Source organism: Hemiscyllium ocellatum, chromosome 22 (assembly GCF_020745735.1).
Source record: "Hemiscyllium ocellatum isolate sHemOce1 chromosome 22, sHemOce1.pat.X.cur, whole genome shotgun sequence".
NCBI classification, from domain to species: domain Eukaryota; kingdom Metazoa; phylum Chordata; class Chondrichthyes; order Orectolobiformes; family Hemiscylliidae; genus Hemiscyllium; species Hemiscyllium ocellatum.
Window position 1 is genome coordinate 38974624 of NC_083422.1, and position 27145 is coordinate 39001768.

General features: G+C 40.5%; 1 protein-coding gene across 1 annotated transcript in view; it reads left to right on the plus strand.

Annotated features, from left to right (window-relative positions):
• Window positions 1–604: 604 nt before the first annotated feature.
• The window catches only part of LOC132826153 (hyaluronan-binding protein 2-like), a 32783-nt gene continuing 6242 nt past the window's right edge, over window positions 605–27145 (plus strand). Inside the window, exons 1-7 of the mRNA XM_060841798.1 lie at window positions 605–743; window positions 4411–4518; window positions 12688–12804; window positions 14269–14388; window positions 14771–14942; window positions 19222–19316; window positions 23204–23462. Of these exons, the coding sequence (XP_060697781.1) occupies window positions 605–743; window positions 4411–4518; window positions 12688–12804; window positions 14269–14388; window positions 14771–14942; window positions 19222–19316; window positions 23204–23462 (1010 nt within the window). The remainder of the gene's footprint in view (window positions 744–4410; window positions 4519–12687; window positions 12805–14268; window positions 14389–14770; window positions 14943–19221; window positions 19317–23203; window positions 23463–27145) is intronic.

Here is a 27145-nt window from a genome sequence, read left to right on the forward strand (position 1 = left end):
TTAAAATAACATCTGTGTCTGAGCACAAGAATTCCAGAATCAGACATTAAACATATCAGTCATTAAGCATCACATCTTAATAGACCAAAACACAGAATCCCCATAATGTGGAAGCAGACTATTCAGCCCTTCAACTCCACACCAATCCCTCCAAAGAGCATCCCACCCAGGTCCACACTCCTACCCTATATTTCCATTGGTTAATCCATCACTCGTACACCTCCTTGAATACTATAGGAAATTGAGCATGGCCAATCCACCTAATCTGCACATCTTTGGGCAGCAGGAGGAAACCCACACAGACACATGGAGAATGTGCAAACTTCACACAATCATCCAAGATGGAATTGAAACCAGGGTCCCTGACACTCTGACGCAGCAGTGCTGACCACTGAGCCACCATGCCACCCTAATCTTTCCAAATGTTCTTCATTTTATTACACTGTCACTGTATCATAGAAATATAAATCGAACACTATATGTAACTATTAAATACTTGTTGATTCTACCTGTGAGGGACACTCAACTATTTCTTCAGTAACTTCATCATTCATGCACAATATTATTTAACTGGTTAAATGAACATGTCTTTCAACAACTTCATATGGAACTGAATAAATTCCAAATGTTTTCTCAAGAAACAGATGATGAAGTTGACCCTGATGATCCAGATTTTGATGATGAAGATGAAGCCCTAAATTCAACCAACAATGACTGGTTATTTGATGATTCTGAGGAAGAAGGTTTTTACAATTTTTTTGGCAATTTTTATGGTGATAGTAAGATAGAATATCTGATTATTGCTTTTAAATTTCAATGCTGTTCATTTTGCAACACACAAGTGTAAACAATTAATGTATCAGTACTCTGTCTTGAAATTGTTTAACAAGTTACAAAACTTGGCCATCACTAGGAATATCTTCAGAGCTGCTCCTTCTTTTCTGAAGGTACAATGAATATATATAGTTGTAATTGTAGTTTTCACCACATGACCTGTGATATGGAAGCAATTTCAAGAAATTTCAAAGATGTAAAAACTCTGGCAAGGTCAATAAGAAGTCATAGACTTAACATATAAAAGAAGTTAATAAATCTCAATTTTGCCATTCTTATCATAAAAATGTTTCATCTTGGAGTTCTTGACCCATAATATCAGAAAGGTGCCTCATACAATATTAAAAATCACACAACACCAGGTTATAGTCCAACAGGTTTAATTAGAAGCACACTAGCTTTCGGAGCAATGCTCCAAGCCCTCCATTTCTTCCTCTCCCAATGTCCCCACTAGTACCCTTCTACCGACACTCTCATTCATTTGGCCGAACTGGTCCTCACCCTTAACAATTTCTCCTTCAAATCCTCCCACTTCCTCCAGATCAAAGGGGTAGCCATGGACACCCATATGGGCCCCAGCTATGCCTGTCTCTTTGTTGGCTACATAGAACAGTCCATCTTCTGTAATTACAGCGGCACCACTCCCCATCTCTTCCTCCGTTACATTGATGACTGCATTGGCACCACCTCGTGCTCCCATGAGGAGGTTGAGCAATTCATCCACTTCACCAACACATTCCACCTTGACCTTAAATTTACCTGGATCATCTCTGACACCTCCCTCCCCTTCCTGGACCTCTCCATCTCCATTAATGACGACCAACTTGACACTGACATTTTTTACAAACCCACAGACTCCCACAGCTATCTTGATTACACCTCTTCCCACCCTACCTCCTGCAAAACTGCCATCCTGTATTCCCAATTCCTCCGCCTGCACTGTATCTGCTCCCAGGAGGACCAGTTCCACCACAGAACAAACTAGATGGCCTCCTTCATTAGAGACCGCAATTTCCCTTCCCACGTGGTTAAAGATGCCCTCCAATGCATCTCATCCACATCCCGCACCTCCGCCCTCAGACCCCACCGTTCCAACCGTAACAAGGACAGAATGCCCCTGGTGCTCACCTTCCACCCTACCAACCATCGCATAAACCAAATCATCAGCCGACAGTTCCACCACCTCCAAACGGATTCCACCATCAGGGATATATTTCCCTCCCCACCCCTTTCCGCCTTCTGCAAAGACCGTTCCCTCCTTGACTACCTGGTCAGGTCCAGGTACAACCCACCCTCCCATCTTGGCACTTTCCCCTGCCACCGCAGAAAGTGCAAAACCTGCGGCCACACTTCCTCCGTCACCTCTATCCAAGGCCCTAAAGGAGCCTTCCACATCCATCAAAGTTTTACCTGCACATCCACCAATATCATTTATTGTATCCGCTGCTCCCGATGCCGTCTCCTCTACATTGGGGAGACTGGACGCCTCCTAACAGAGCGCTTTAGGGAACATCTCTGGGACACCAGCACCAATCAACTACACCGCCCTGTGGCCCAACATTTCAACTCCCCCTCCCACTCTACTGAGGATATGGAGGTCCTGGGCCTCCTTTACCACCACTCCCTCACCACCAGACGCCTGGAGGAAGAACGCCTCATCTTCCGCCTTGCAACACTTCAACCCCAGGGTATGAATGTGGACTTCAACAGTTTCCTCATTTCCCCTTCCTCCACCTCACTCCGGTTCCAAACTTCCAGCTCAGCACTGTCCCCATGACTTGTCCTACCTGCCTATCTTCTTTTCCACCTATCCACTCCACCCTCCCCCCAACCTACCACCTTCATCCTCTCCCCCACTCACCTATTGTACTCTATGCTACTTTCTCCCCACCCCCACCCTCCTCTCACTTATCTCTCCACCCTTCAGGCTCTCTGCATGTATTCCTGATGAAGGGATTTTGCCTGAAACGTCGATTTTACTGCTCCTCGGATGCTGCCTGAACTGCTGTGCTTTTCCAGCACTACTCTAATCTAGACTTTGGTTTTCAGCATCTGCAGTCATTGTTCTTATCGTCTGCTAATGAGGGACCGAATGCTTGCTCTATCTCTCAGAAATTGGTTACAAACTGTCTTTCCAGTTCCCCTTTGTTAAAAACCTTACAGGGTCCCGTAATTGCTGAGCTGGATAATGTGAGCTGCTGGCATACCACTCTCTTTCTCGTCAGTTGCCACCTTCTCTGCTTTAACAGCTGGTGCACACTGGTTCAGAGGAAACAGCTGAGCAGCCCCCTCGGCCCCACCTGCACCTCACTAGGACTAAGTGATGGGAGCTAATTTAAAATGAGATTCAATGTATGGTAAACACTGTGGTGCATCAATCATTCCAGTGATGAGGATGAGACTAAACATATTATGAAAACAAACTCACTCTTACCAATGGCTTGAATGACCCAACTCCAGAGCACAGTGCAGTCATAGACCCTAATACACATCCCTGATATTTGATTTTACATTTCCTATTCCATTTTATTTTTCTCAAAAACTGCATAAATCCATGTAAGATTCTGTAAATCCCTTTTTTTTAGAAATGGAATCAGTCTGAACATTTGGACACACACCTCACACCTTCAATGCATTATCTGAGTTGACATGGTACTCATTGTTAAAGTTCACTTGAGAATGTAACTTAGAAAAAAGTTCTGGGATTTACATGTGAAAGAACTGAAACCAGCATTGTCATTCTAAATGATGAGAGACTTAACAAACACTCCAAGTCTTTTTCAATATATCATTTCATTTGCATCACCGTGTAATCTTTTGCTATGAATTCTGCGTCTTACAATTTTATTCTCCACAACCACCTGATGAAGAAGCAGGGCTCTGAAAGCCAGTGCTTCCAAATAATGCTGTTGGACTATAACCTGCTGTTGTGTGATTTTTAACTTATTACAATGGGTACTTCTTTAAATTCCCATCTCATACCATTCTATCTTTCCTCTAATATCCCTCTCATACTATGTCCACACATTCCTCACATTTCTCTCCTATCAATTCCATCCTATTCCCCAACATGTGCCTTTTCCCTATGCTATCCCAATCCCCCATTTCACATGTTCCAAGCCTGCCTTCATCCTCTTATCCTTAACTCCCATTCCATACCTCGCATATATTTCTCCTCCTCCCAAGCTGTCCATCTCCCATATACATTCACCTTCCCAAGTCACCTCCCCGTCCCTAGCTGCAACCATGATCTCCCCCTCATGCTGCTCCCTCCTCTGCTATTTCCAATTACAAAGGTCTCCCCATTTTCCGATGCCGTCTTCCCCTCCCCAAACCTTCCCCATTTGGAGCAAAAATCAAAAAGATTTAATTCTTTTATCCAATTGTAATCTCTCTGGATGATTACAGTAGGAACTTGAAGAAATGTGTTCCTTTCTGCCTCTGCCTTGCTTAGTGTTTTGAAGTAATATATACCCAATTGTTGCCTTTAGAATGTAAGTTATTGTTAATTCATGTACTGAGTTCCACGATTAAATTATGTGAAAACTAATAATGTTACTTCAACCTTTTTTCCAGATCCTTGTTTAGCAAATCCTTGTGACAATGGGGGTACCTGTGAAACGAAAGGCCAAACATTTGTGTGCCATTGTCATCCATTTTATGCAGGAAGGACATGTCAAATAAGTAACCATCTTTCTAAACAGTGTCTTTTATAATTAATTTATTGCCAAGTTTTAATGTTTGACAAGCAATAAAGTTAAAAAGAAAAGCAAAGTAAAACTATTAAGTTTAAGATAATAGACTAACCATAAATTGACTGAAATGAAATCCATGATTTGATTCAGCCCAGAATAGTACATCTTTCTCCAACTTTTATTGCTATTGGTTCAAATATCATTCAATAATGTATTTTTCCTATGTTGTAGCTCAAATCACATTGGGTAACATGAATCTTTGGTGTTTTCCTCTTTGTTTCTTTCTTCCTGAAGGGCAAAATATCTGAAGATGCTTAACATACTGAATATTATATTTAAAATATATTTTAATGAAGTCAAATCAATTTTTTTTATAAATTGCAAACAAATGGTGAACGTGCTGTGCATAATGCTATGTATAAATGTAAAGAAATACCTTTCTCATTAATTGTAATGGCAACTTTTAGAAGCCTTATAGTATAAATGATTAGGGGGTTTTGTGCACAGATTATTGAAGGCGATAGGACAGATCACCAAAGCATTTAGTGTCACATATTAGCATAACAGCTATTTCGGCAAAGAGCCTGTCCTTTATAGTAGAAACATAGAGTACCAAAACCAGGAAGTGAAGCTAAACTTGTATAAAACCATAGTTTGTCTCCAGCTGGATTGCTGTGCCATATTCTGGACACTAAACTATAGGAATGATGTGTAGGCTTTGAAATGGGCACAGAAAGATTTTACAAGTCATTTCTGGGGATGACACTTAGAGTTACATAGAGAAGTTAAGATTACACTCCTGAGAGCAGAAAAGAACAAGAGGAGATTTGATAAAGGCATTTGAAATTATGACAGGTTTAGATAGAGTGAATAAATAAAGAGAAATAATTGGGCAAAGTATCGTCAGTGAGAAAGGTCTATAGGATGTTGACATTCACCCAATGTAGGGTGAAGTATCAAAAGAAAATATTGGCTACTTGCGATAAAGGGAGGACAATAATCACAGTAAATTATAATCTACATATAAACTGGAGAAATCATACTGGTTGTAAGAGTTTAGGTGAAGGGTTCAAGGAACACTGTCAAGGTAGCTTCTTAAAGCAGCACATTCTGGAACCAACCAGAGAACAGGTTATATTAGATTAACATTGTGTAATCAGGATGAATTCATGATCTCAGTGTAAAGACAGCTCTAAGTAGTAGTAACTACAGTATGGTTGAATGTTACATCCAGTTTGAACAGGAGAAGAGAGGGTCCATGACCAATATTTTAAATTTTAACAAGGAAAGCAATGTCGATATGAAAGTTGAGGTAAACTAGTATTCTCGTCTAGGACATAAATCAGTAGAAAGCCAGTAGCAAATACTTAAGGGAATATTTCAGCGTAAATATATTTCAACTTCAAAAATTCCAAGAAAGGACCAATGGGAGGACCTATCATCTATGGTCAACTAAATTAATTAAGGAAAGTATTAAATGTAAGGAAAAAGAATAGAATTGTGCAAAAGTGAGTGACAGTTCAATAGATTAAACAAAATATAAAAAAAGCAGAGAATACTTAAAAGATTAATCAACAGAAATAAATGAGAGTATGAGGGGAAGCTCAGTAGCTTCACTGTAAAATTGCATTGTAATACTTTCTATAGGTACCAAAACAAGAAGAGCAAGACAAGTGAATGTTGCTGCTCCTGAGAAGGCCAAAAGGAGCTAATAGCGGATTATAAGGAAATTACAGATGATGTGAACAAATATTTTGCTTTTATCTTCAGTATAAAGTATACAAAAAAAATTCCTAGGAATAATTATAATTCAGGAGAGTGAAGGAAGAAAGGAGCTTTGAGAAATTATAATTTCTCAAAAGTAGTACTGAACAAACTGTTGGAGATTCAGATTGATAAATCTCTGCGTCCTGATGTAGTTCATCCAAGAATCTTAAACGTGGTGCCAATTAAATGCATTGGCAGTAATTTTCCAAAACTGATGGCAAATGCTTTGGTGTTAAATTTCCAAAATTCACTATATTCTAGAAAGGTTCCAACAGACTAGACGGAAATAATATAAAAGTCTGTTCAAAAAGGGAAAGAGGCCAAAAAAAAAACAGAGGTCTATAAGCCGGTTAACTGGATGCATATCATGGGGAAGATGTCAAAATCAATCATTATAACTAGGCACTTGGAAACACACAAGGTAATCAGGAAGAGTCAGCATTGTTGTGTGAAAAGGAAATCAGTAACTAATTTATTGGAATTCTCTGAAGGAACAACATATGATGTGGATTTAGGGATTGTGTGAATGGACTGTACTTGGATGTCCAGAAAACACGTCACACAATATAACATAAAATATCATCACACAGATTAGAAGCTCATGGTATAAGAAGGTACTATATTAATATGTATAGAGGATTGGTTGGATGTCAGAAAACAGAGAATATTCATAAATGGATTTTTTTTAATTGGCAGGATGTGGCAAGTGGGTTCTTGAAAGGTTCTGTGCTGGGGCTTTAACATTTTACAATTCATATCAATGACTTTAGATGAGGAGAGCAAAGATGTGGTAGCCCAATTTACACATGACACAAAGATAAGTAGGTATATATGTTCTGAAGAGGATGCATTGATATTGAATACTGATTTGAATAGCTTGTGAGAGTGGACCAAAATTGAACAGGTGATGTATAATGTGAGAAAATTAGAAATTGGCCACTTTGTTGGGAAGAATGAAGATCAGAGTATTAATTAAACTTATGTCTAGGAAAGCTAGGTAATCCTGAAAGCTAATGAATTGACATTTGCTATTGCAAAGCAGAATAGAACATTAAAGTGTGAATGTTATGCATCAGTTATACATTAGTCTTGAATTCTGTGTGCTGCTTTGGCCTCCTTATTTAAAGAAGAATATAAGTACATTGGAAGTAATTCAGAAGAGAAATACCAAATTGTTACATGGAATGAGCAGGTGGTCAGGCTAGGTTTATTTCCAGTTGAGTTTAGAAAAGTAAAGGGCAACTTGATTGATCCTGAACAGTCTTAACAGTGAACATTGAAAGGATGCTTCCTCTTCTGGGTGAGTCAAGACCAAGGCACTGTTTTAAAATAGAGGGCTGTTCTTTTAGGATGGAAAGAAGGAGACTATTGCTCTCTCTCAGACAATTCTGTAACTTGGGAACTCTAGCTCAGGAGTAATTGAATAATTTTAAGGCAGAGGTAAACATATTTTGTTAGGCAAGAGAATCATAGATTACTGGGAATTGATAAAAATGTGGAATTCAAAATCAAAACACATCAGCCATGAACTTACTGAATGGCAGGGCAAGTTTAAGGGACCAAATAGTCTGATTCCACTCCTTTTTCTGAAATTCTCAATGAGCTTTGTGTGATGCATGGTTAACATTTGGAATCATAGAGTATTGGATTTAATCTTAATTTTAAAAACAGTATGACAAATACAAGAAAAGAAAAGAGAAACAGAAACTTGAGAATCGTTGGTAGAGTGGGATAAAATGTAATGGACTTGGGAAGGGAGAGACCACAAATGATTGGATGAATGACCCTTCAAACTGTAATGTTCTATGAGTCTGAAATTATCGTTCATGAAATAGACATTATTTCTTTCTCACTTTACCAATTTGAGGAAAATAAGCTATATGCATACAAAGGAACATAGTCCAAAGGTATTTGCCTATGATCTGAGAATTCTGATTCATTCAAAATTGGATTAATAAATATTAATGAGAAAGTAGTCCACCCATTTTGTATGTTAAAGCCTTATAGATATCATCATGTGAAATATTGTCACCATTCTTAAGATGGACAAAAGAAATCAATAATTAGAAACAAAAGCCAAAATTGCTTGAAAAGCTCATCAGGTCTGGCAGTTTCTGTGAAGAAAAATCAGAGTTAACATTTTGGGTGCAGTGGCCTAAAACTTTAACTCTGATTTCACAGATGCTGCCAGACCTGATGAGCTTTTCCAGCAACTTCTGTTTTTGTTTCTGATTTAGAGCATCCACAGTTCTTGCAGTTTTTTTTATTTAGAAGTCAATCATCACTTTACCCGGGGCATTTCTCAGTTTGAAAGGGGAAGATATTGAAATATCAGACATTGTTAAAAAGGCTGCATTGAAATATCTTGCTAAATTCCTGGGTGTCATGGCAAATATTGGGGATATCACTATGGAGCTGCATGAGACAAGTGACTACAGAAGGCACAGAAGATGCTTGATTCACTACTCCATAGAATCTGCCACCAGAGAGTCAACTCATGTGCTGCTCACAGTTCTCAAAATTTCATCAGAATTTGTGAATAAGATGTGTGACTTGCACCACAACAACCAATGAGGGTCATCAGCAAAACAGCTTTGCACTTTCTGTCACAGTGAAGATCAAAGTCAGAAATCACACGATATCAGGTTATAGAAGAAAAGATTTATTTGAACTTACAAACTTTCAGAACACTGCTCCTTTGTCAGGCCATTTCACCTGACTGAGCTTCGAAAACTTGTGATTTCAAATATACCTATTGGGCCAAAACTTGGTGCTGTGGGACTTCTTACTTTGACCACCCCAATTCAACACCAGCACCTCCACATGACGATGAAGATCGTCAACCTCCTATATTTAGATTAGATTCCCTACAGTGTGGAAACAGGCCCTTCGGCCCAACAAGTCCACACTGACACTCCAAAGAGTAACCCACCCAGACCCATTTCCCTCTGACTAATGCACCTAACATTATGGGCCAATTCAGCTGGCCTGCACATCTTTGGACTAGGGGAGGAAACCCACGCAGACACAGGGAAAATATACAAGCTCCACACAGACAGTCGCCTGAGACTGGAATTGAACCGGGGACCCTAGGGCTGTGAGGCAGCAGTACTAGCCACTGAGCCACAAGCTTCCAGACATCCCCATGAAACTTTACTGTATTCAAGCAATTTGTCTTTTAGGCAACAGACACTCTATACTGTAAGTATACAGTATATATTGGAGAGTAAATTAAAACTAATTACTTCATTAACAGTAGTACTTCATTAATCAAATTTTCAGAAGTTCCCGATTTTAAAACTGCAAGAGCCTATGATTTTGCTACAAAGTCACAAATTATAATGGAAGTCAGGCAGTTCTCCCACTTTTGAATTTAGAGGACAACATTATTCCTGATTCTCCTCAACACGTCTTAAACAAATGGTATTGATTTTATTGCATAACATTGATGATTGGGTTTGTGTTTTTTGACTTTCTTTGCACAAAAAACGTAGGCAGCAGTAGTTCAAACTTTGCCCCATGCGCCACAAAAATAAATTTGTGAAACAATGTTCAAGGTTATTTTATTTATTTAGTTTATTTTCCCGGATTTCCAATAACTTGCTCCTTGCTAGTATGTTATTGAAGCTGCAAGTAACCAAATCTGATCTTACCAATTTTCATTTGATGTCCTGACCTCAGTCAACAGCAATCCCTTTTGTATCTTGTGCAGGCAACTCCACAGTTTTTCAGATGTTTTTAGAAGATATTGTTTTGCAAGGCTTCATTCAGCATGTATAAAAAAATAAAACTACGGGCTGAATCTTTCTTTCAAACTAGGTCTGAGTTGAGACAGATTTTTTTCGAGGGTTTGTTGGCATGAGGCCTAGCAGATATCTCACCATATCTTACCAAACATGCCTCGTTAATTTGTTGTAGAGGGTCTTGATGAAGAGCTTATGCTCAAAATGTCAACTCTCCTGCTCCTTGGTTGCTGCCTGACCAGCTGTGTTTTTCCAGCACCACACTTTATGCCTAATTTTTTATCTACCGGACTCCTATGGTGCTCATCTAGAGCTCATCCTGGGGTAAAAAATGAGGTCTGCAGATGCTGGAGATCACAGTTGAAAATGCGTTGCTGGTTAAAGCACAGCAGGTCAGGCAGCATCCAAGGAATAGGCCTATTCCTTGGATGCTGCCTGACCTGCTGTGCTTTAACCAGCAACGCATTTTCAACTAGAGCTCATCCTGGCCCCATCTTACCACACACTGTTCCTCCAAAAATTCACCAACTCTGCGACATCCACCTAAAGACTATCGACCCTTGTTCTCACAACATCTTCAGAAGCCTGTGGTGCACTTGGACAAACACTGTCAGTCCGAAGCAGCCCTGCATGGTTGCTGTGATTTGCCCCACACATGATAGACTGAAGGATATTATTGCCCCACTTTGTGGTCAGGTTCCTAGAGGTCCTGCTGAATGGAGTGGTGAGACACAGGACTCCGTCCTCCCCCAGCTACTACCAGACCATGCCTGACTGGACCGAGGTCACCATCTGGGTTAAAGCTGACTCAGTTTTCTAAAGAAATGCCCAGCACTGTAGGAAGGTCAATATCCTTCACCACGCTGACAATGTATGTGGCACCATCTTCTTTTTGATGCCTCATACTCACTAGTTCTGCTGCTGTACCCACCTGCCACCTAGGCTCGTGTCCTACCACTGTCACTATTACCTGTAACAACTTCCACACTGATTCTCACCCATCCTGGACCCCTGACACCACTAACCCTGCATGACATTTGCAATATCCACTCACTCACTTGGGATACTTCCCCCTCTGTGCCAAAGGCAATAGCTGTAACACCTACTTTCATCTCCTGTCAGGAGGAAAACAGCCCACAATAGGGCAGAAACAGTCAAGGTGGGTGATTCAGCTCCCCATCCCTTATGAGGACAAGATCCTGACCCTGAATACCCCGAGCAGATCCTGAACTGGCACCAAGGTTGCCTTTGACTTACTGTGTTGGGAGCCCTTGAGCTAAACCTAACGGCAAAATATGACTGAGGCCAGCTGACAACTATGACAAGGCTTTGTGTGTGTACTAAATGGCACAGTGAGACAGCAGTATTATGAGGCAGGTAGCTCTAGCTGAAGGGGCAAAGTGCGCAAAGGCAATGTAAGGTAGGGTTGCTGTGAGCATCTGACTAGGTTCAGGGTGGGTGAGCACTATGTCAGTGAGCAAAGAGCCCTCAGCTGTTGCAGCATTACAATGACAATTGCTGGTGCAGCCCAAGGTACAACACTGAAATGTGGAAACATCCTACAAGTGGATTGGATATTGGTCATGAGAGTTCTTAAAGGCTAATGTATGGCAGCTGCCAATATTTGTGGATCGGGGTTGCACGTGGCTGAGGCCCGTGGAGTGTGCCTTGAATTGTTGCTGTTGAATGTCCAACATTGAGAGCATTCAGAGCAGCTGGTAAGCTAAATCCTGGTATTGGGCTTGTTTGGCGAGTTTGGTAAGATGAGAGACTCTGAATTAGTGAGGCAACAACAAAGCATTTAACCAGCAACAATGAGCATCAACTGACATCTTGCTACTGCCTGGTAAGAATCTTGTCACGTTGTCCGTGTGCAAAAGCTTAAAAGGTGGAGCAATTTTCATCCTAATATTAAGATTGGCCTGTCTGGATTTGTCACTCTATTCTACCACAAATCCCACCACAACAAGGAAACTATATTTTTAATAATTTGCTTTGCTTTCAAAGCTTTGAAATTTTAAAAATTGTTTTAGAATCTTTAAAGTGGTAGGGAAACATTTCTCAGTTGCTACAATATTCATGGATTCCTACATTGACTTTCACTAATTCCATGGTGGGAGACGATGGCCTAGTGGTATAATCGCTGATCTGTTAATCCAGGGATTTGAGTAATGTTCTGGGGACCTGGGTTTATATCCCGCAACAGCAGATGGTGGAATTTGAATTCAATATACAACAAGAAAATCTGGAATTAAGAATCTAATGATGATCATGAAGCCATTGCCAATTGTTGGAAAAACTCACCTGGTTCATTAATGCCTTTAGAGAAGGAAACTGCCATCTCATCTGGCCAGGCCTATATGTGACTCCTCACCCACAGCAATGTGGTTGATTCTTAACTGCCCTCTGGGCAATTAGGGATGGACAATAAGTGCTGGTCTCTCCTGTGATGCCCACATCCCATGAATGAATTCTAAAAAGTACAATCCAGAGATGACTATGTCAGTGGTGATTTTTATGCCTGTTTCTATTTTTGGAACTGTAGGGCAATATGGGGATGTGAAAGGTAGTACATAAGTTCAAATTCTTTCTGGTTTGTGACTCCTAACAACTACATACATTGCAAGACTATGTTCTTTAAATTGCAGTAAACAATCCCTGTCGGAGGAGTACATGCAAGCATGGAGAGTGTGTTCTAACCTTTCATCCACCATATTACAAGTGCAAGTGCAACTATCCATTCAAACCACCAGACTGTAAAAAACGTATGGTAACCATTCCTACTTATCAATATGATGTACCCTTTTACAGTGCTTGTGAAATGTGGTCAAGAAATCTGTCAAAGTCAAAAGTGCATTTTTAAAACCATTACAATCAAGGAAGTGTTAGGTGAAGGGATAAATGTAGGGGAATGGGTCTGGGTGGTTTGTGCTTCAGTGGGTCGGTGTGGACTTGTTGGGCCGAAGGGCCTGTTTCCACACTGTAAGTAATCTAATCTAATCTAAACTGATACAGGAAATTCTATGATCCAGTGCTCCTTCCACAGATCATTTCACTCCTCACTGGCAGTGTTGGATCATGGAATCACCCTTTGCATTGAAGCATGTGAAAGAAATGTGAATAAATGTGCTCCAAAATGGTATCAGTGAAAAGATACAGTGGAAGATCCTTGCAAAGTTTTAAGGGGAAGAGAGATAGAATCGTGTGTTGTCCAAAGTGCACATAAGTCAAAATAAAAACAATTAAGGAAGGCAAAAGGAAACAGGAATAAATGTTCCATCAACTGTAAAACTCTAATGTTTCTTAAAAGAATATACCAACAAAAAGGTTAATAAACAGGGAAGATAAAAGAGTCAGGGAATCAAAAGAAATTTGAAAGGATAGGGATGATAAATAAAAAGGTATGACATAACTAAACTCTCACAGGTTTTTTGATAAGTTTCCTGAGGAAACTTATTCTTTTACAAAAGTAAGTTATGGTTGTGAGGGGAACTGGATCTCAAACTGACCGGGTCCAAAATGAGCCTATATTGGAACACCATCACTCATATCAGCTCCAAGCAACTACATTTGATTTTGCAATATCTGAAAACCTGCAGTAAACATTTGAAGGTAATGTAGTGGCAAGAAGAGCCCTGTGAACCAGGAAGGGTGGGAAATGGAACTCGTGTGGAGCTCCTGATTCCTGCTGTCCATCAGAGACTCGAGCCCATGCTGTCAGTCCCTTAAAGAGTAATTCATGACAATCTTCCTTGGAAGATGGGTGGGGAGTAAATGAGTTTTATCCAGGCTTGATGTGACTCCGTGAAAAAGATAAGTTTGATTTGAAGTTCTGAAGAAAATCTGACCTTTAGTCTGACATTGAGCTGTAGTTATTACATACAATTAACCAGGCGTTACATCCCTGATTAGCATATTCAATGGATCTAATGGCTGTTTTAATAGATAACACAGATACCTCCAGATGACAAATCATCAGGTCGCACACTTCCAGGGGAAGCAAATTGTGAGAGAACATGACTGGAAATTGGTTCCAAAAATCAGGCACAAACGGGGCCTATTCCTTCTAATGATTTTTTCTGAGTGTTTAGTTTGTTTTTACTGAAATTCAACAGTTTCAATGTAGAACAAGAACAATAATACCTGAAGAAAATGTGACAGTCTGAAATGAATACTTCTTTGGTGACATAATGAAGTTTAAACAATGTTTCCCAAACTCTTCCTCTTAGCAATTCGCACCTGTTCAAGAAATCCTTGTAAAAATGGTGGAACTTGTAGAAGGGGCCTGACAAAAAGATCTTTTGTTTGCATCTGTCCAAAATCCTTCAGAGGTCGATATTGTGAAACAGGTATTAATGTTTTCTATTTGTGTTTTGTTTATTTCCATATACATATGCATAAAATCAACTCAGATGCTTAATTACAACTTTTAAATCAATAATTTGGAGCTAGCTTTTATTATTTGTTGCAAATAGACTTCCATTAAGTCAGCTTTAACTGTAGTAAATAAAACCTCTGCAATGTTGAAATGATTTCAGAAAGCAGCTAAAATTCTATAATTGTGTTTTCTTTCACTGACGGTAACATAATCTTCTATGATTCTTTGGTTTAATACCAGGTAAACGTAGAATGAACTTTTAAGCCGGGATAGTTCTCATCTCCAAGGTGAATATCTGATATTGCTCAATTTTCATTAACCTGCATGTAACTCTCGGCTTTAACATTCTACAGATTCTAATGACTGTTATGAGGGAAATGGTGAAGATTACAGAGGCAATGTTGCTGTAACACAACAGGGAAGGGAGTGTTTATACTGGAGCTCACACTTGCTTCTAAAGAAACACATCAATATATTTGAGCCTCAAGCTGAAGAAACTGGCATTGGAGATCACAGATTTTGCAGGTAAAATATATTATGTAAATACACAGGGTAGACTTTAATGTGACAGTAAAGGTAGGAGATAAGGAAGGTGGGAGTTTTATTAATGGGTGAGATCCAAAATCATACTTTTGCAACATCAGTTGGAGTTGTTAAAATTGGTGGCACATCAATGATGAAGTGACAATCAATGCCCAGTGGCAATTATCTCAGTCTAAGGCTATCACTGCAAAACATTCATCTTCACCTGCTTCATCATTGACCCTCCCTCCATCAGAATGGGAGATGTTCCCTGATGATCACACAATGTCCAGCACCATTTGTAACCTCTTGGATGCTGAAGTAGTCCATGTCCATATGTCAAAAGACCTGGTCAATATTCAGACTTGTGCCGATAAGTGACAAGTAAAAGTAAAGTCACCATTATCTTACCAGACCCCAGGGCTGATCCCTCATTAGAGAGAGATGACTGATAGTGATATAACTTGTAGGTCACCACACCTCAGGTGCAGCAAGAGGTTAAGAAGAAGAGTTCTTCATGGTAACCTTAGCTGGTGCAGAAATTGGACCTACACTGTTGGCATCACTACATCAAAAGTGGCTATCCAGCCAACTGTGTTAAGCAACCCCTCCCAAATGACAAGTAATATGCACATCACACAAGTGCCAGGTAATGACCAGCTCCCACAAGAGAGATCCTAATGCTTCACCATTGACATTCAATGATATTTCCACTGTTGCACACGCAAGCAACATCCTATGACTTATCATGAAACTGAACTGGACCAGCCATATACTACTGCAGCCACGAGAACAGGTCAGATTAGAGGAATTTGTGGCAAGTAATTCACTTCCTGTCTCTCCAAAACCTGTCCGCCAACTGCAGGGCACAAATCAGGAGTATGATGGAATATTCTCCACTTGCCTGGATTGGTGCAGCTCCAAACACACTCGAGAAGCTCAACACAACCCAGGACAAAACACCTGCTTGATTAGCATTCACTCCTTCCACTGTTGATTCATCATGGGAGTCGTGTATACGCTCCAAAGGATAAAGATGAACTCACGATGGCTCCTTGAACCGCTCCTTCCAAATCTGTGAATTCTATCACTTTAAAGGCCAAGGGCGACAAATACATGGGAACACAAGCATCTGTAAGTTCCCCTCCAAGCCACACCTCATCCTGATCTGGAACTATGTTGCCATTCTTTCACTATCACTGTGTCAAAGCCCTAGAACTCCTTTTCTAACAACACAGTGGTGTACCAACACACTATGGACCGCGAAGTTCAAGAAGGTAGTGTCGCATCACTTCTCAATGGCAATTAGCAATAAATAATGGCCTATCTAGCAATGTCAACATTCCATGAATGAAGCTTTCTAAAAATCACTAACCACATCCGTTATCCTTAACAAGACCAAGGAGAGTGGATCTTCATCACGTCAGATGAAGCTGGTTGACAGCCCCTGAGATCTTGGGCTTCATACTGGCACATAACTCACTGAAATGATGCTGAGCCACCGTTCTGCTGCTGGCATACATTGGCAGGGACTGTTTGAGCAACAAATTACTTTCCATGCTCTTAAGCGACCTTAGCAAGTGACTTGTCGAAGGCCAGCAGATGCTGCAGGTAGCATTGCCTTGAGAATATGAATCATAAAGACCAATACCTAAAAATTCCACCCATTATTCCCTACACAAGTGAGATGTCTCTGAATTGCTTCATTCAATTAACAACTGCCCGACATGAAGACCGTGCATTATGCCCTCCAAAGGAAAATGTCCCATCAAATTTTAATAATGTGCACAACATCAAGTAAACATTCTTTTTTACCGATACAGATATGTGTATGTGTCTGTCCCCTCAATATGTCGCATTGTTTCCCATGCAATGGTTATGCCTTGGTGTCACTCCAACACCAGAGCAGACAACCTGATACCACTCTACCTGCGATGCAATTGATGCACTCTGTCTGGCAGCCCTGGGGCCTGGGCCTATTGGGAGACCACTGGAATAGTAGGGGGCATCCTCCAGGACCTCACCCACTCGATGCTCTGGAATCAGCAGCAAGAGGGAATGAGAAATGTCTACTTACCCTGGAAGTGCTCTGTGTTTCTGGGGGGTTCACAAGCCTCACTCCCCTCTGATTCAGACATTGCTGTACTGAGCCCACGGCCAGAGTGGGAAAATGAAAGTGCGTACATTTTAGATCTTCATCCCCATGATAGTCAACAGCCTCCCTACATAGGAAAGCATACACTCACCTGATGGGAACCATGACGGAATTCAACAAATAGATAGTTTTCTGCACAGTCCATACTCTGATCTAGATAGACTCTGTCTCCACTGCCCTATGTTCCTGTGTATCCCGGTGTACCTCTGCAACTGAAGCATGTTATGATTCAGGGCTAGAGGCCTATCATTAGCCCAGGGCTCCACATGGGCCTTACCCACAAACATCCTCCTGCTCTCAGGGGGTTAGACTGAGCCAGTCTGCCTCAGCCGCTGGCATATGTCTATAAAGTGAGCAGCAAGATCTGTTTTTAGTCCTCTGGGCAATGCTTTTGAAACCTGGGTAAGTGTAATGTCACTGTTATAGTGGAGGACAAGAGGGAGAGAGATGACAGTCATTCTCTGGGTGTTGTAGGTCTCAGTCTGAAGTGAAAATATATCTTTGCACAACGGATTTTTGCATTTTGTGCTCATGGCAACAATCTGCAGTGAAGAATAACAAGAAAGACATTAAGGAACAGCTCAGACCATTAGGAAGTCAGCTTTGCACATTTTTCTAATATGTTAATATCTCAACTGTATCTTGAAGACATTCTCATTCTGAAGGCTAGTCCAGCCTTCCTGCTCACCTGTAATCTCCCACGTATCCCTACTCAAAACTGTTCTCCCTTTGAGTTCACCCACTCCTCTTCCATTCTTTGCCCTCCCTCAACTTCGAATGTTTCCTTGTCCTGCAAGAAAACGAGTTTGGAGACTTAGAAACATTTCAAGTGACATCTAACTCCTTTGACCTGATGCATACATTTTAACTGATACTCAGTTGCTCTATCCTTCACAACTCTCACTTAGTCCGGTCTCTATTACCATGTGATACTGATCATAGAACACATTTCCAAGACTGGCTTCTCTTCCCATTTGCAAAGTCTCTTTGTTTGGTTGCCATATCAGAGGCCATTGATGCAACATCACATTTCCTGGTTGATCCAGGGAAGTGATTCATCCTTCTGTGGCATTGCATCCAGCTTCATGTATGGACCTGACACTGCTCACTTCCCCCATGTGATCTCTGAGATAACCAAGAGGGTCTCCTGCTTTCATCCCGGGGGAAGAACAGTTCCCAGCGTTTCCTGATGACCTGGTCGAGATCCTGCAGGGAAGTAAAACTGCACTATGGGGCTGCTCTTTGTCTGTCTGAAGGCATCTTGATGAATGAGGGGTGTGTTGGGTGATAACAATAGGGGTTCAAGAAGGTGAAGTTCCAGATGAAAGTGGCAAAGGATGGGGGACAACTGATGCCTTTTATAGTCCATCAGAGCTATAATTCACTCAACTGATATCCTGCCCCACAGCGCGATTGTCCTCTGCACACACTTCCAGTTTACCCTGTGGGCATTGCAGCTCCTGAAAAATGAGCAGAGGCAGCACCCACTTCCAGTCCCACCACTGGGAGCTGTATTCCTTCTAAAACGTTCAGAGTTTGGACCTGGATAAGCCCGATTCCCATCCAACCCCTAATCTGGATTATACTAGGACCAGAAACATATTGGGCTGCATCAGCAGCTCACTGGCATTTCGAAACCCATAATACCAGAAACTATGACTGAGTATATTGGGTGTGTTCAACTTGTATTAATAATACAGGGAGCTGTGCTGATGGTGACATTACAGGCCGACGTGCTTATTATTGTAAGAAATGCTGTTTAAGTCATGGTTCTCAGTGCTTCACTATAGCTCAGCAAATGGATGTGTCGTACAAACCCCTTCAAGTTGGCTCTTTATTCTTAAAGGGATTTCAGCTCAAGAATTATAAGAAAGATGTCCAGTTTATAGTCGATAAGACGTTCAGCATCAGCTATACAGAAGAGAACCAAACAAATGTATATAGTCTTGTTGAAATGCATCTCCTTTTTCTGAAGTGAAAAAGGAATTTTAAAATTCAAATTAGTGTTGAGAGGAAACAATGGAAAAAAGGAAATGGCTGCAATAATGTATAGAAATGATGTATACTTTCAAAATGATGTTTAGTAACTAAATCTGACCTTGCATTTTAAACATTCTTTTCAACCAGAAATCCAGATGATGACGATAAGCCTTGGTGCTTTTTTAAAGAACCAAATGGAAAACTGAAATGGGACTTTTGTGCAATCTCTCAGTGTGACCCTGGTGCGTACAGCTAAAATATTTGTGCTGTTGTATATGATTGACCACAGTGTCATCATATTGCATGATCTGGCTTTTCAAGGATACCATTTTGTTAAAGATTTCATACATGGATGAGAGGTGGGTGTCAATGGCAAGGATGACATTTGTTGTCTGTGAACTGATTGGCTGTCTGGCCATTTCAGAGAGCAGTTACTTTGCTATGCATTTGGAATCACATGTAAGGCAGGTCAGGTATGAATTGCAGCTTTCCTTATTATAGAGGACATCAATGAACTGAATTACTTCTTATGGCAATGGTTATCTAGACATCATTAGATTTTTATCGGATTCAAATTTCACCATTTGTCATGACAAGATTTGAATACATGTCCCCAGAATATTACCTGATTCTGAATTGCTAGTCTACATAAAGTCTCCATGTAACTTTATAACATCTAGTGACATTACCACTACATCACTGATTATGTAAGACCACTTCTGTATGCATAGTCTTATTTGGTCATTACAACCAAAATAGATGACAATCATGCTAACCAGCAGCATGAAAGTTATAGACTTGAGGCAAATTTTGTACAGGATCTGAGCCATGGATTGTAGAGCCAGAAGGAGACTGGTGCTGCTTTTTTTTTAAACTGGCTGGTTGACCAAACTACTTTCCCATCCGGCATTAGTGAGGTCTCCAAGAGACCTCTTAAAATCAAGACTTTGGAGATGGAGGTCTTGCCTTCTGAAAATAGTCAGCCAATGAAGAGCCTAGTCCTCATGTGCACTCTGGGGATGTAGCAAGTCATGAACCTTATGTCTCTAGTTGAAGGTGTGAAGCATCTTGTATGACATTCTTTTTTTTCTGTAGTACTTATTCATGGTCCTGCATTGTGACACTTGGCATTACTGTCGAAGAAAATGAGGGATGTGGATTTGCAGTCTTCCACACTTCAAAAGTTGGCATCGGGTGAAGACGTGTACCTGTGTATAGCTAGAGTTGAGTAGGACTAAATGGAAATCTTCTTTCGTTCGAGCACTTATGATGAGGTCCCTCAGCCATGTCATTGTCTTGAGGGTAACTCAGTGAGCTTGTGACATAAGCAAACCCAAGTGAGGCTGCAAAGGATTGGAAACACTCATCAAGAAAATTCTAAGATTTGGAATTGTTAGAGATAATCACGTCCAGGATTCCATGCATGGAAAACAATTTCCTAAAAGAGATAATCCTAGCCCCTGAGATGGATCAGCTGAGTTTCTAGATTTCGATCCAGGAATAATAGTTGATTAAAATGAGAAAAACCACTCCAGAAGCTCAAAGGTATCCATGCTAAAGCATTTCCACAGTTGAGCTTCAAAGGATGATAATGGAACAGTCTCTCATATGAAAAGTGCAGGTGGTATAGTTAGAGAGCATGGCCCCAAACAGATTGATCTGACCCTGTCTGACATGTGGAAATACCCAGAATTCCCTGGTGGGTCTTTTGCTAGATGTCCATACGAAAGGTTGTAGGATCACCAAATTTTTATATAGACCCAAAAGGACATTGGCTACATTAATGTACAGCGCTGTTTAAAACACTTCATAGAGCAAAACCGTTAAGGATATACTTGAGCCAGTCATCAAGGCAGAACATACAAATCTGTGCAATTCTTCATCACATAATTGAACCTAACAAAATTGCTGCAATTTCTTCACTGTGCCTCATAAATAAGTGAACAGATAGTGCCTTAAATATGTTGAGTTCTTGGACAATTGTTTGCCTACTTCACCTGAACCACTGACAGAGTGTCAGCAGTAGTCTGGTGTTTCCTTGTATCCATTCCATTACCAAGTCAGATTGCGTGAGCTGCCTTCACATTCTCTGGATCCTGGGAGGAATCCTCACAAATTCCATTGCTTCTGATTTTGAAAGTCTGACCATGTGGGGCTTGGAATTTCTACCATCTGAGATTTTGTCTGCAGTCAGTTTAACCTCAAACACATGGAGAAAATGTGAAGTTTTTAAAAAATTTCACATTTTTAAATTTCAAAATTTTAAGTTTTTGGAAAAAAGTAATTAAGACTTCTCTCTTCCCGCATCATCTTAACTTTGTTTGGAATGCCTTTCTCAAACTCTCCTCTTAAATTTCTCAGTTTTAATGAAAAGATCCCCAATTTTCCTTTGGTCCTTCTTCATAGCAAGCAGCCCTTACATAGTTTTCCAATGGTCCTAACATCCTCCATGAAAGACAACATGAAAATTGAACACTGTCAGGTAAAGCTTCTGCAGTAGACTCAATCAGAAGAACATCCAATGGGTGGTTGAAGTTTGTTGGTTCATGTTAATTTGCATAAATACAAGTGTAAAATTATCCATAACCCAACACAGACAGCATAAGAGAACACAATTGTTTTCTTTCCATTCTTAGTTATTTTTCATGTGCTTCAGACTACTAACTTGGTGCAATTTTATTAATGTTCTTAACATCAAAAATAAGTATAGTTCATAAAGGGATGTAGTTCTAATGACAATGACTTTAAGGGGACTATACCAAAACTCTTACCAATATACTTGGTGTACACCCCACCATGGCACCTACATCAGTGACAGAAGTCATACATAATAATAAAAAAAATTAAGGCAAAGTTCATCACTGTTCAGTTAATGGCTCCTGCAGTTAGGGAAAGCCAGTTAAGGAATGATGGAATACCCTGAAGATGCAGCCAGACGTGACCACCTCACTGGCCTCTGGAATACTAGGCCGGAAGCCTCCACCGAAGAAGCCTACTATTCCGGGTCAAAACTGCCTCTGCTGGACGAGGCTGCCTGCCTGGCCATTGGACTACCTGGGTGCAAAAGATGAAGAAGGCCTCCATACAAGAATGAGACCTCCATGCCAGAACGAGACTGCCACACTGGGATGAGATTGTCACACTAGCAGAACACCATGCCGAGCCAAGACAGCCTTTCTCCTCCTTCCGGCGCCTGGGCCTAGTCGTGGACCTGGAGCCTTGGAAGTCTGTGAGCCCGGGCTGGGTGAGTCAGCCCCGGACCTGTTCCTTGCCTCACTGGGAGACCTCAGGCTGCCTCATCCTGGTACTGCTGCTGCCAGAGGCCTCCTCCTTCACTCAACACCTTCCAGGCTTAAGAAAAAAATAAAATGAACAGAAGAGGTAAAGAAAAGAGCAAAGTTAAAAAGAATTTTAAAAAAGGAAGAAAGCCAACTCAAGTGGACAAGTCCCAAGCTCAGCTCCCTCCCTTGCTCTGTTGCCATCTTGAAGAAAAGATTTCTCAGTAAACCAAAATTTTAATGCTATGAAAAGTTTTTGAAAGCATAAATACCAGAAAATGAATGCAGTTTGAATAGCCTTTTTGTAACTGGGGATTTGCAGTCATTTTTTGGGTAGGCCTTAATTCAGACACATCGAAACATAAACCAGCTAAAGTACTAATGTGTGCTTACACTAAAGTTGAGCATGGTGCAATACAAAAGACACTCGTGTATCTTAGATGCAATGTGACTAACTATGAAGTAATGTGAATAACACTACTTACTGATTAAGAAGGTTGAGCCAAATCGGCCTGGTACATCCTATGGGCATTCTTCTTCACCTAATACCATAGTCAAGACTAATATCACCTAAAAGGCTTAGTGCCAATTAATCAACCTAAAACATTCCTGATCATATCCAACATTTAACAGTTTGGTGTAACTCACCCAAATTCTAATTCTATTATACTGCTTCAGACAAATGTTTTGAAATGAATGCAAACTTCTCCGCAGCGATTTGCTCAGGTGAAGTTCTTTGCTGACAGAAACAATAATTTTTATTCCATGTCTTTTTATTTTTCAGGTGATGGTATGGTATAGGAACTGCACCTCTCAGACAATAACCTAAAGTATTTTGTGTTCTGTTGTAGGAACCACTGCAACACTTGAACCAGAGGCTGAGCCAACCTCTATGATCCCGACTTCTTTTGAAAGTTGTGGAAAAGTAGGATTGAGAAGAAATTTAAGCCGCATCTATGGTGGGCAGAAGACAGCTCGTGGCAGGCACCCTTGGCAGGCATCTGTGCAACTAAAAATTGCACTAAGTATTTATAATGCAGGACACCAGTGTGGAGGAACCTTAATTGCACCCTGTTGGGTTCTTACTGCAGCTCACTGCTTAGAAGCAAGGTATGAACTTAGGAACAAACAACATTGCTTTTAGTCTAACCTGGAAGAGATAGATTTTGATGGAAATAAGATGGATTATGGTTAACCATTGAAAATATTATTATTTGGATAAAATGCATTAATAAAGAGTTTTTGAACACTTCCAGACTATAAAGGAGGCGATCCTTTCCATAACCATGGCTTAGCAATTTTTATTTCCAGTTTGAGACAAAAACAATTGGATCATCACGAAAACTTCTGCATCTGTGAATGCATAAGCAATTTTGAAAGTCATGTTCAGTATGAAAGTGTAATAAAGTGTAGCAGAACAAATTTGGTGAGGCTATCTGAAATGAAGAAGCAATCATTATCTGATACTGAATTATGAAACAAAAGGACATAGAAAATAGATTCAACATGATCATGGCTGATCAGCTATCTCAATACTATACTAGCGCTATATAGTATATGGGACTATACTATACTCCCATAATCCCTTGACACCCTTGGCTTCTTGAAATTTATCTGTTTATTTCTTGAATGTGTTCAGTGACTTCACATCCAAAGTTCTCTCTGGTATTGAACTTCACAGGACCACCACTCTCTGAGGGGAGAACTTTCTCCTAATTTCGGTCTGAAATGACATATTCTGTGACCACAATTCCTTGTTCTAGTACCTCCAGTCCAGAGAAACATCATCTCTACATCCAGACTGTCCAGCCTTGTCAGAATTTTTCATACTTAATGAAATCCCTCATTCTTCTAAATTCGAGTAAATGCAGACCCGATCTCTTTTCGAATGACAAATTTGCCTCCGCAAGAATTAGTGTTATGAACCTTCACTACCTCCACATCCAGTATAATTCTCCCTCGACAAAAGAGCTAAACTCCACACAATATTCCTGCTGTGATCTCATCAACGTGTACAGCTACATAAATTGTCCTTGTCCCAGTACCCGAATCCTCTTGCAATGAAAGCTGACATGTTATTTACCTTCCTAACTGTTTGTTGCTTGTGTGCTTTCTTTGAATGATCAGTGTACAAAGCCACAAAGGTCCCTGTGCGTATCAACATTTTCCAATCTATCACCATTTAAGTAATACTCTGCCATAGAATCATAGAGATGCACAGTGAGGAAACACATCTTATGGTGCAACACATCCATGCCAACCAGATATACTAAATTAATCTAGTCCCATTTGCCAGCACTTGGCCCATATCTCTCCAAACCCTTCCTATTCATGTACCCATCCAGATGCCTTTTAAATGCTGTAATTGTACCAGCCTCCACCATTTCCTCTGGCAGCACATTCCAAACATGTACCACCCTCTGTGTTAAAAAGTTCTCCTTAGGTCTCTTATATCTTTCCCCACTCACCCTCAACCTATGCCCTCCAGTTCTGGACTCCCCCAACCCAGGGAAAAAAAAAATTGTCTATTTATCCTATCTATGCCCATCATGATTTTATAAACCTCTATAAGGTCACCCCTCAGCCTCCAACCCTCCAGGGAGAATAGCCCAGCCCAACCTCTCCCTATAGCTCAAATCCTCCAACCCTGGCAACATCCTTACAAATCTTTTCTTAACTCTTCACAAGTTTCACAATGTCCGTTCTGTTTTTCCTATCGAAGTCAGTAACTTCACATTTATCTATGATGTTCAGTATCTGCTATCCATTTGCCTATGAACTCAACTTGTCTTAATTGTAAAAAATGAGGTCTGCAGATGCTGGAGATCACAGCTGCAAATGTGTTGCTGGTCAAAGCACAGCAGGATAGGCAGCATCTCAATTCCTGATGAAGGGCTTATGCTCGAAACGTCGAATTCTCTATTCCTGAGATGCTGCCTAACCTGCTGTGCTTTGACCAGCAACACATTTGCAGTTGTCTTAATTGTCCTGAAGTCTCTTTGTGTCTTCCTCACAACTCATACAGGCCCTAGTTGTGACATCAGCAACCTCGAAAATATTATATTTGATTGTGTGGAGTTCATCCTAGCAATCCTTCCCTGAACTGCCTTCAATTAAACAATGTTTTTCCCTAAGTAAGGGGATTGATATACGTTGTGAATAGCTGTGACCCATGCACTAATCCTGGTATTGTCCAATTTACCACCATCTTCCACTCCAGAAATAAACTATTTATTTCTACTCTCTCTTTTCCATTTGCAACCAACTCTCAATCCATGTCAATAAATTACCGTTAAATCCAATGTGCTTTTATTTTGCATAATAAGCTCTAATTTGGGACTTCACCAAATGCTTTCTGAAAATTCAAATATACCACATTCATTGATTCTCCCTCATCGTTTCTAGTTGAATAAGTGAGTTCATGAGTTCATTTCATACGTGAGTTCATTTCATTTGGTTAATAAAGTCTGCAGTAATAGACTGTTGCATTACTTTCAGCTTCTTGTAATATAACGTTTGCAAATGCTAACCTCTCGAGTTGTTTATCAACCTTATCAGATAATATTAAATGAGTCTGAGCTCAAAAGTGAGCAGTTGACTGGATAAGGCATAGAATATTATGTTGATGTTATTCCTTACGGGCTCTCCCCGAAACAGATCATTGGCTCATTCTCTTTTGATACTTCATAATGAAATGTTTTCTCTGCAGTTTTTTTGTTAAAAGTTAGCAAATGGAGTATAGTGTAAGAAAATGTAAAATTGTTTGTTTTGTAAGGGAGAACAGAGTGTTATTTAAATGGAGGAAAACACAAAGGGGGTTCTTGAGCACAAATCACAGAAAGCTAGCAGACAGGTGCAGCAGGTAGTCAGGAAGCCTAATGAAATGTTGGCCCTTATTTCAAGTGGGTCACAGTATAAGAGTAGAGATATTTTACAGCAACTGTACAAGGTGCTGGTGAGACAATATCTAGAGCACTAGATGCAGTTTTGGTCCCATTACTTAAGGAAAAATATTGTTTCATTGACGACAGTTTAGGGAAGGATTGCCAGGATGACCTCTCGTATTGAGGGATTGGCTTTCGAGCAAAGGCTAAACAGGTTGGGACTCTACTCACTGAAGTCTAGAAGAATGATAGGTGATCCCATTGAAACATAAAGAGGCTTGTCGGGGTAAATGCTGAGAGGATGTTCCCCCTCATGGGAGAGGCTAGGACCAGAGGCTATAGTCTCAGAATAAGGGGGCGCCAATTTAAGACTGAGTTGAGAAGGAATTTCTTCTCTCAGAAGGTTGAGAGTCTTTAGAACTTCTTGCCACAAAGAGCTGTGGGGACACAGTCCAATGTGTATATTTATGATTGAGATAGATTCTTGACTAGTAGCTAAACCAAGAGTTACAGGGAAAATGTGGAAAGTGGATGTGAGGAATGTGTAATCAGACATGAACCTATTGAATACATAGCAGGCTTGAGGGGACAAACAACCTACTCTGGTTCCTATTTCTTATGGTCTTGGGACTTGTTGTTGCCTTTCACTCTCAGAGCCAAGAAATGCAGGCGGGGTCAAAATCCACCTCAATCAGAACAGGATTCAAATCTGCACCATTAGCCTTGATCTGAACTATACTCTGGCCTGTTGAACTTACAAATTATGGAACACCAGTGTTGTTCTGGACCCTTTGCTCTTGTAATTTTTACAAATGACTTGGATGAGGAAGTGAAAGAGTGGGTTAGTAAGTTTGCCAATGACATGAAGGTTGGTGGAGTTGTGGATAGTGTGGAGGGCTGTTGTAGGTT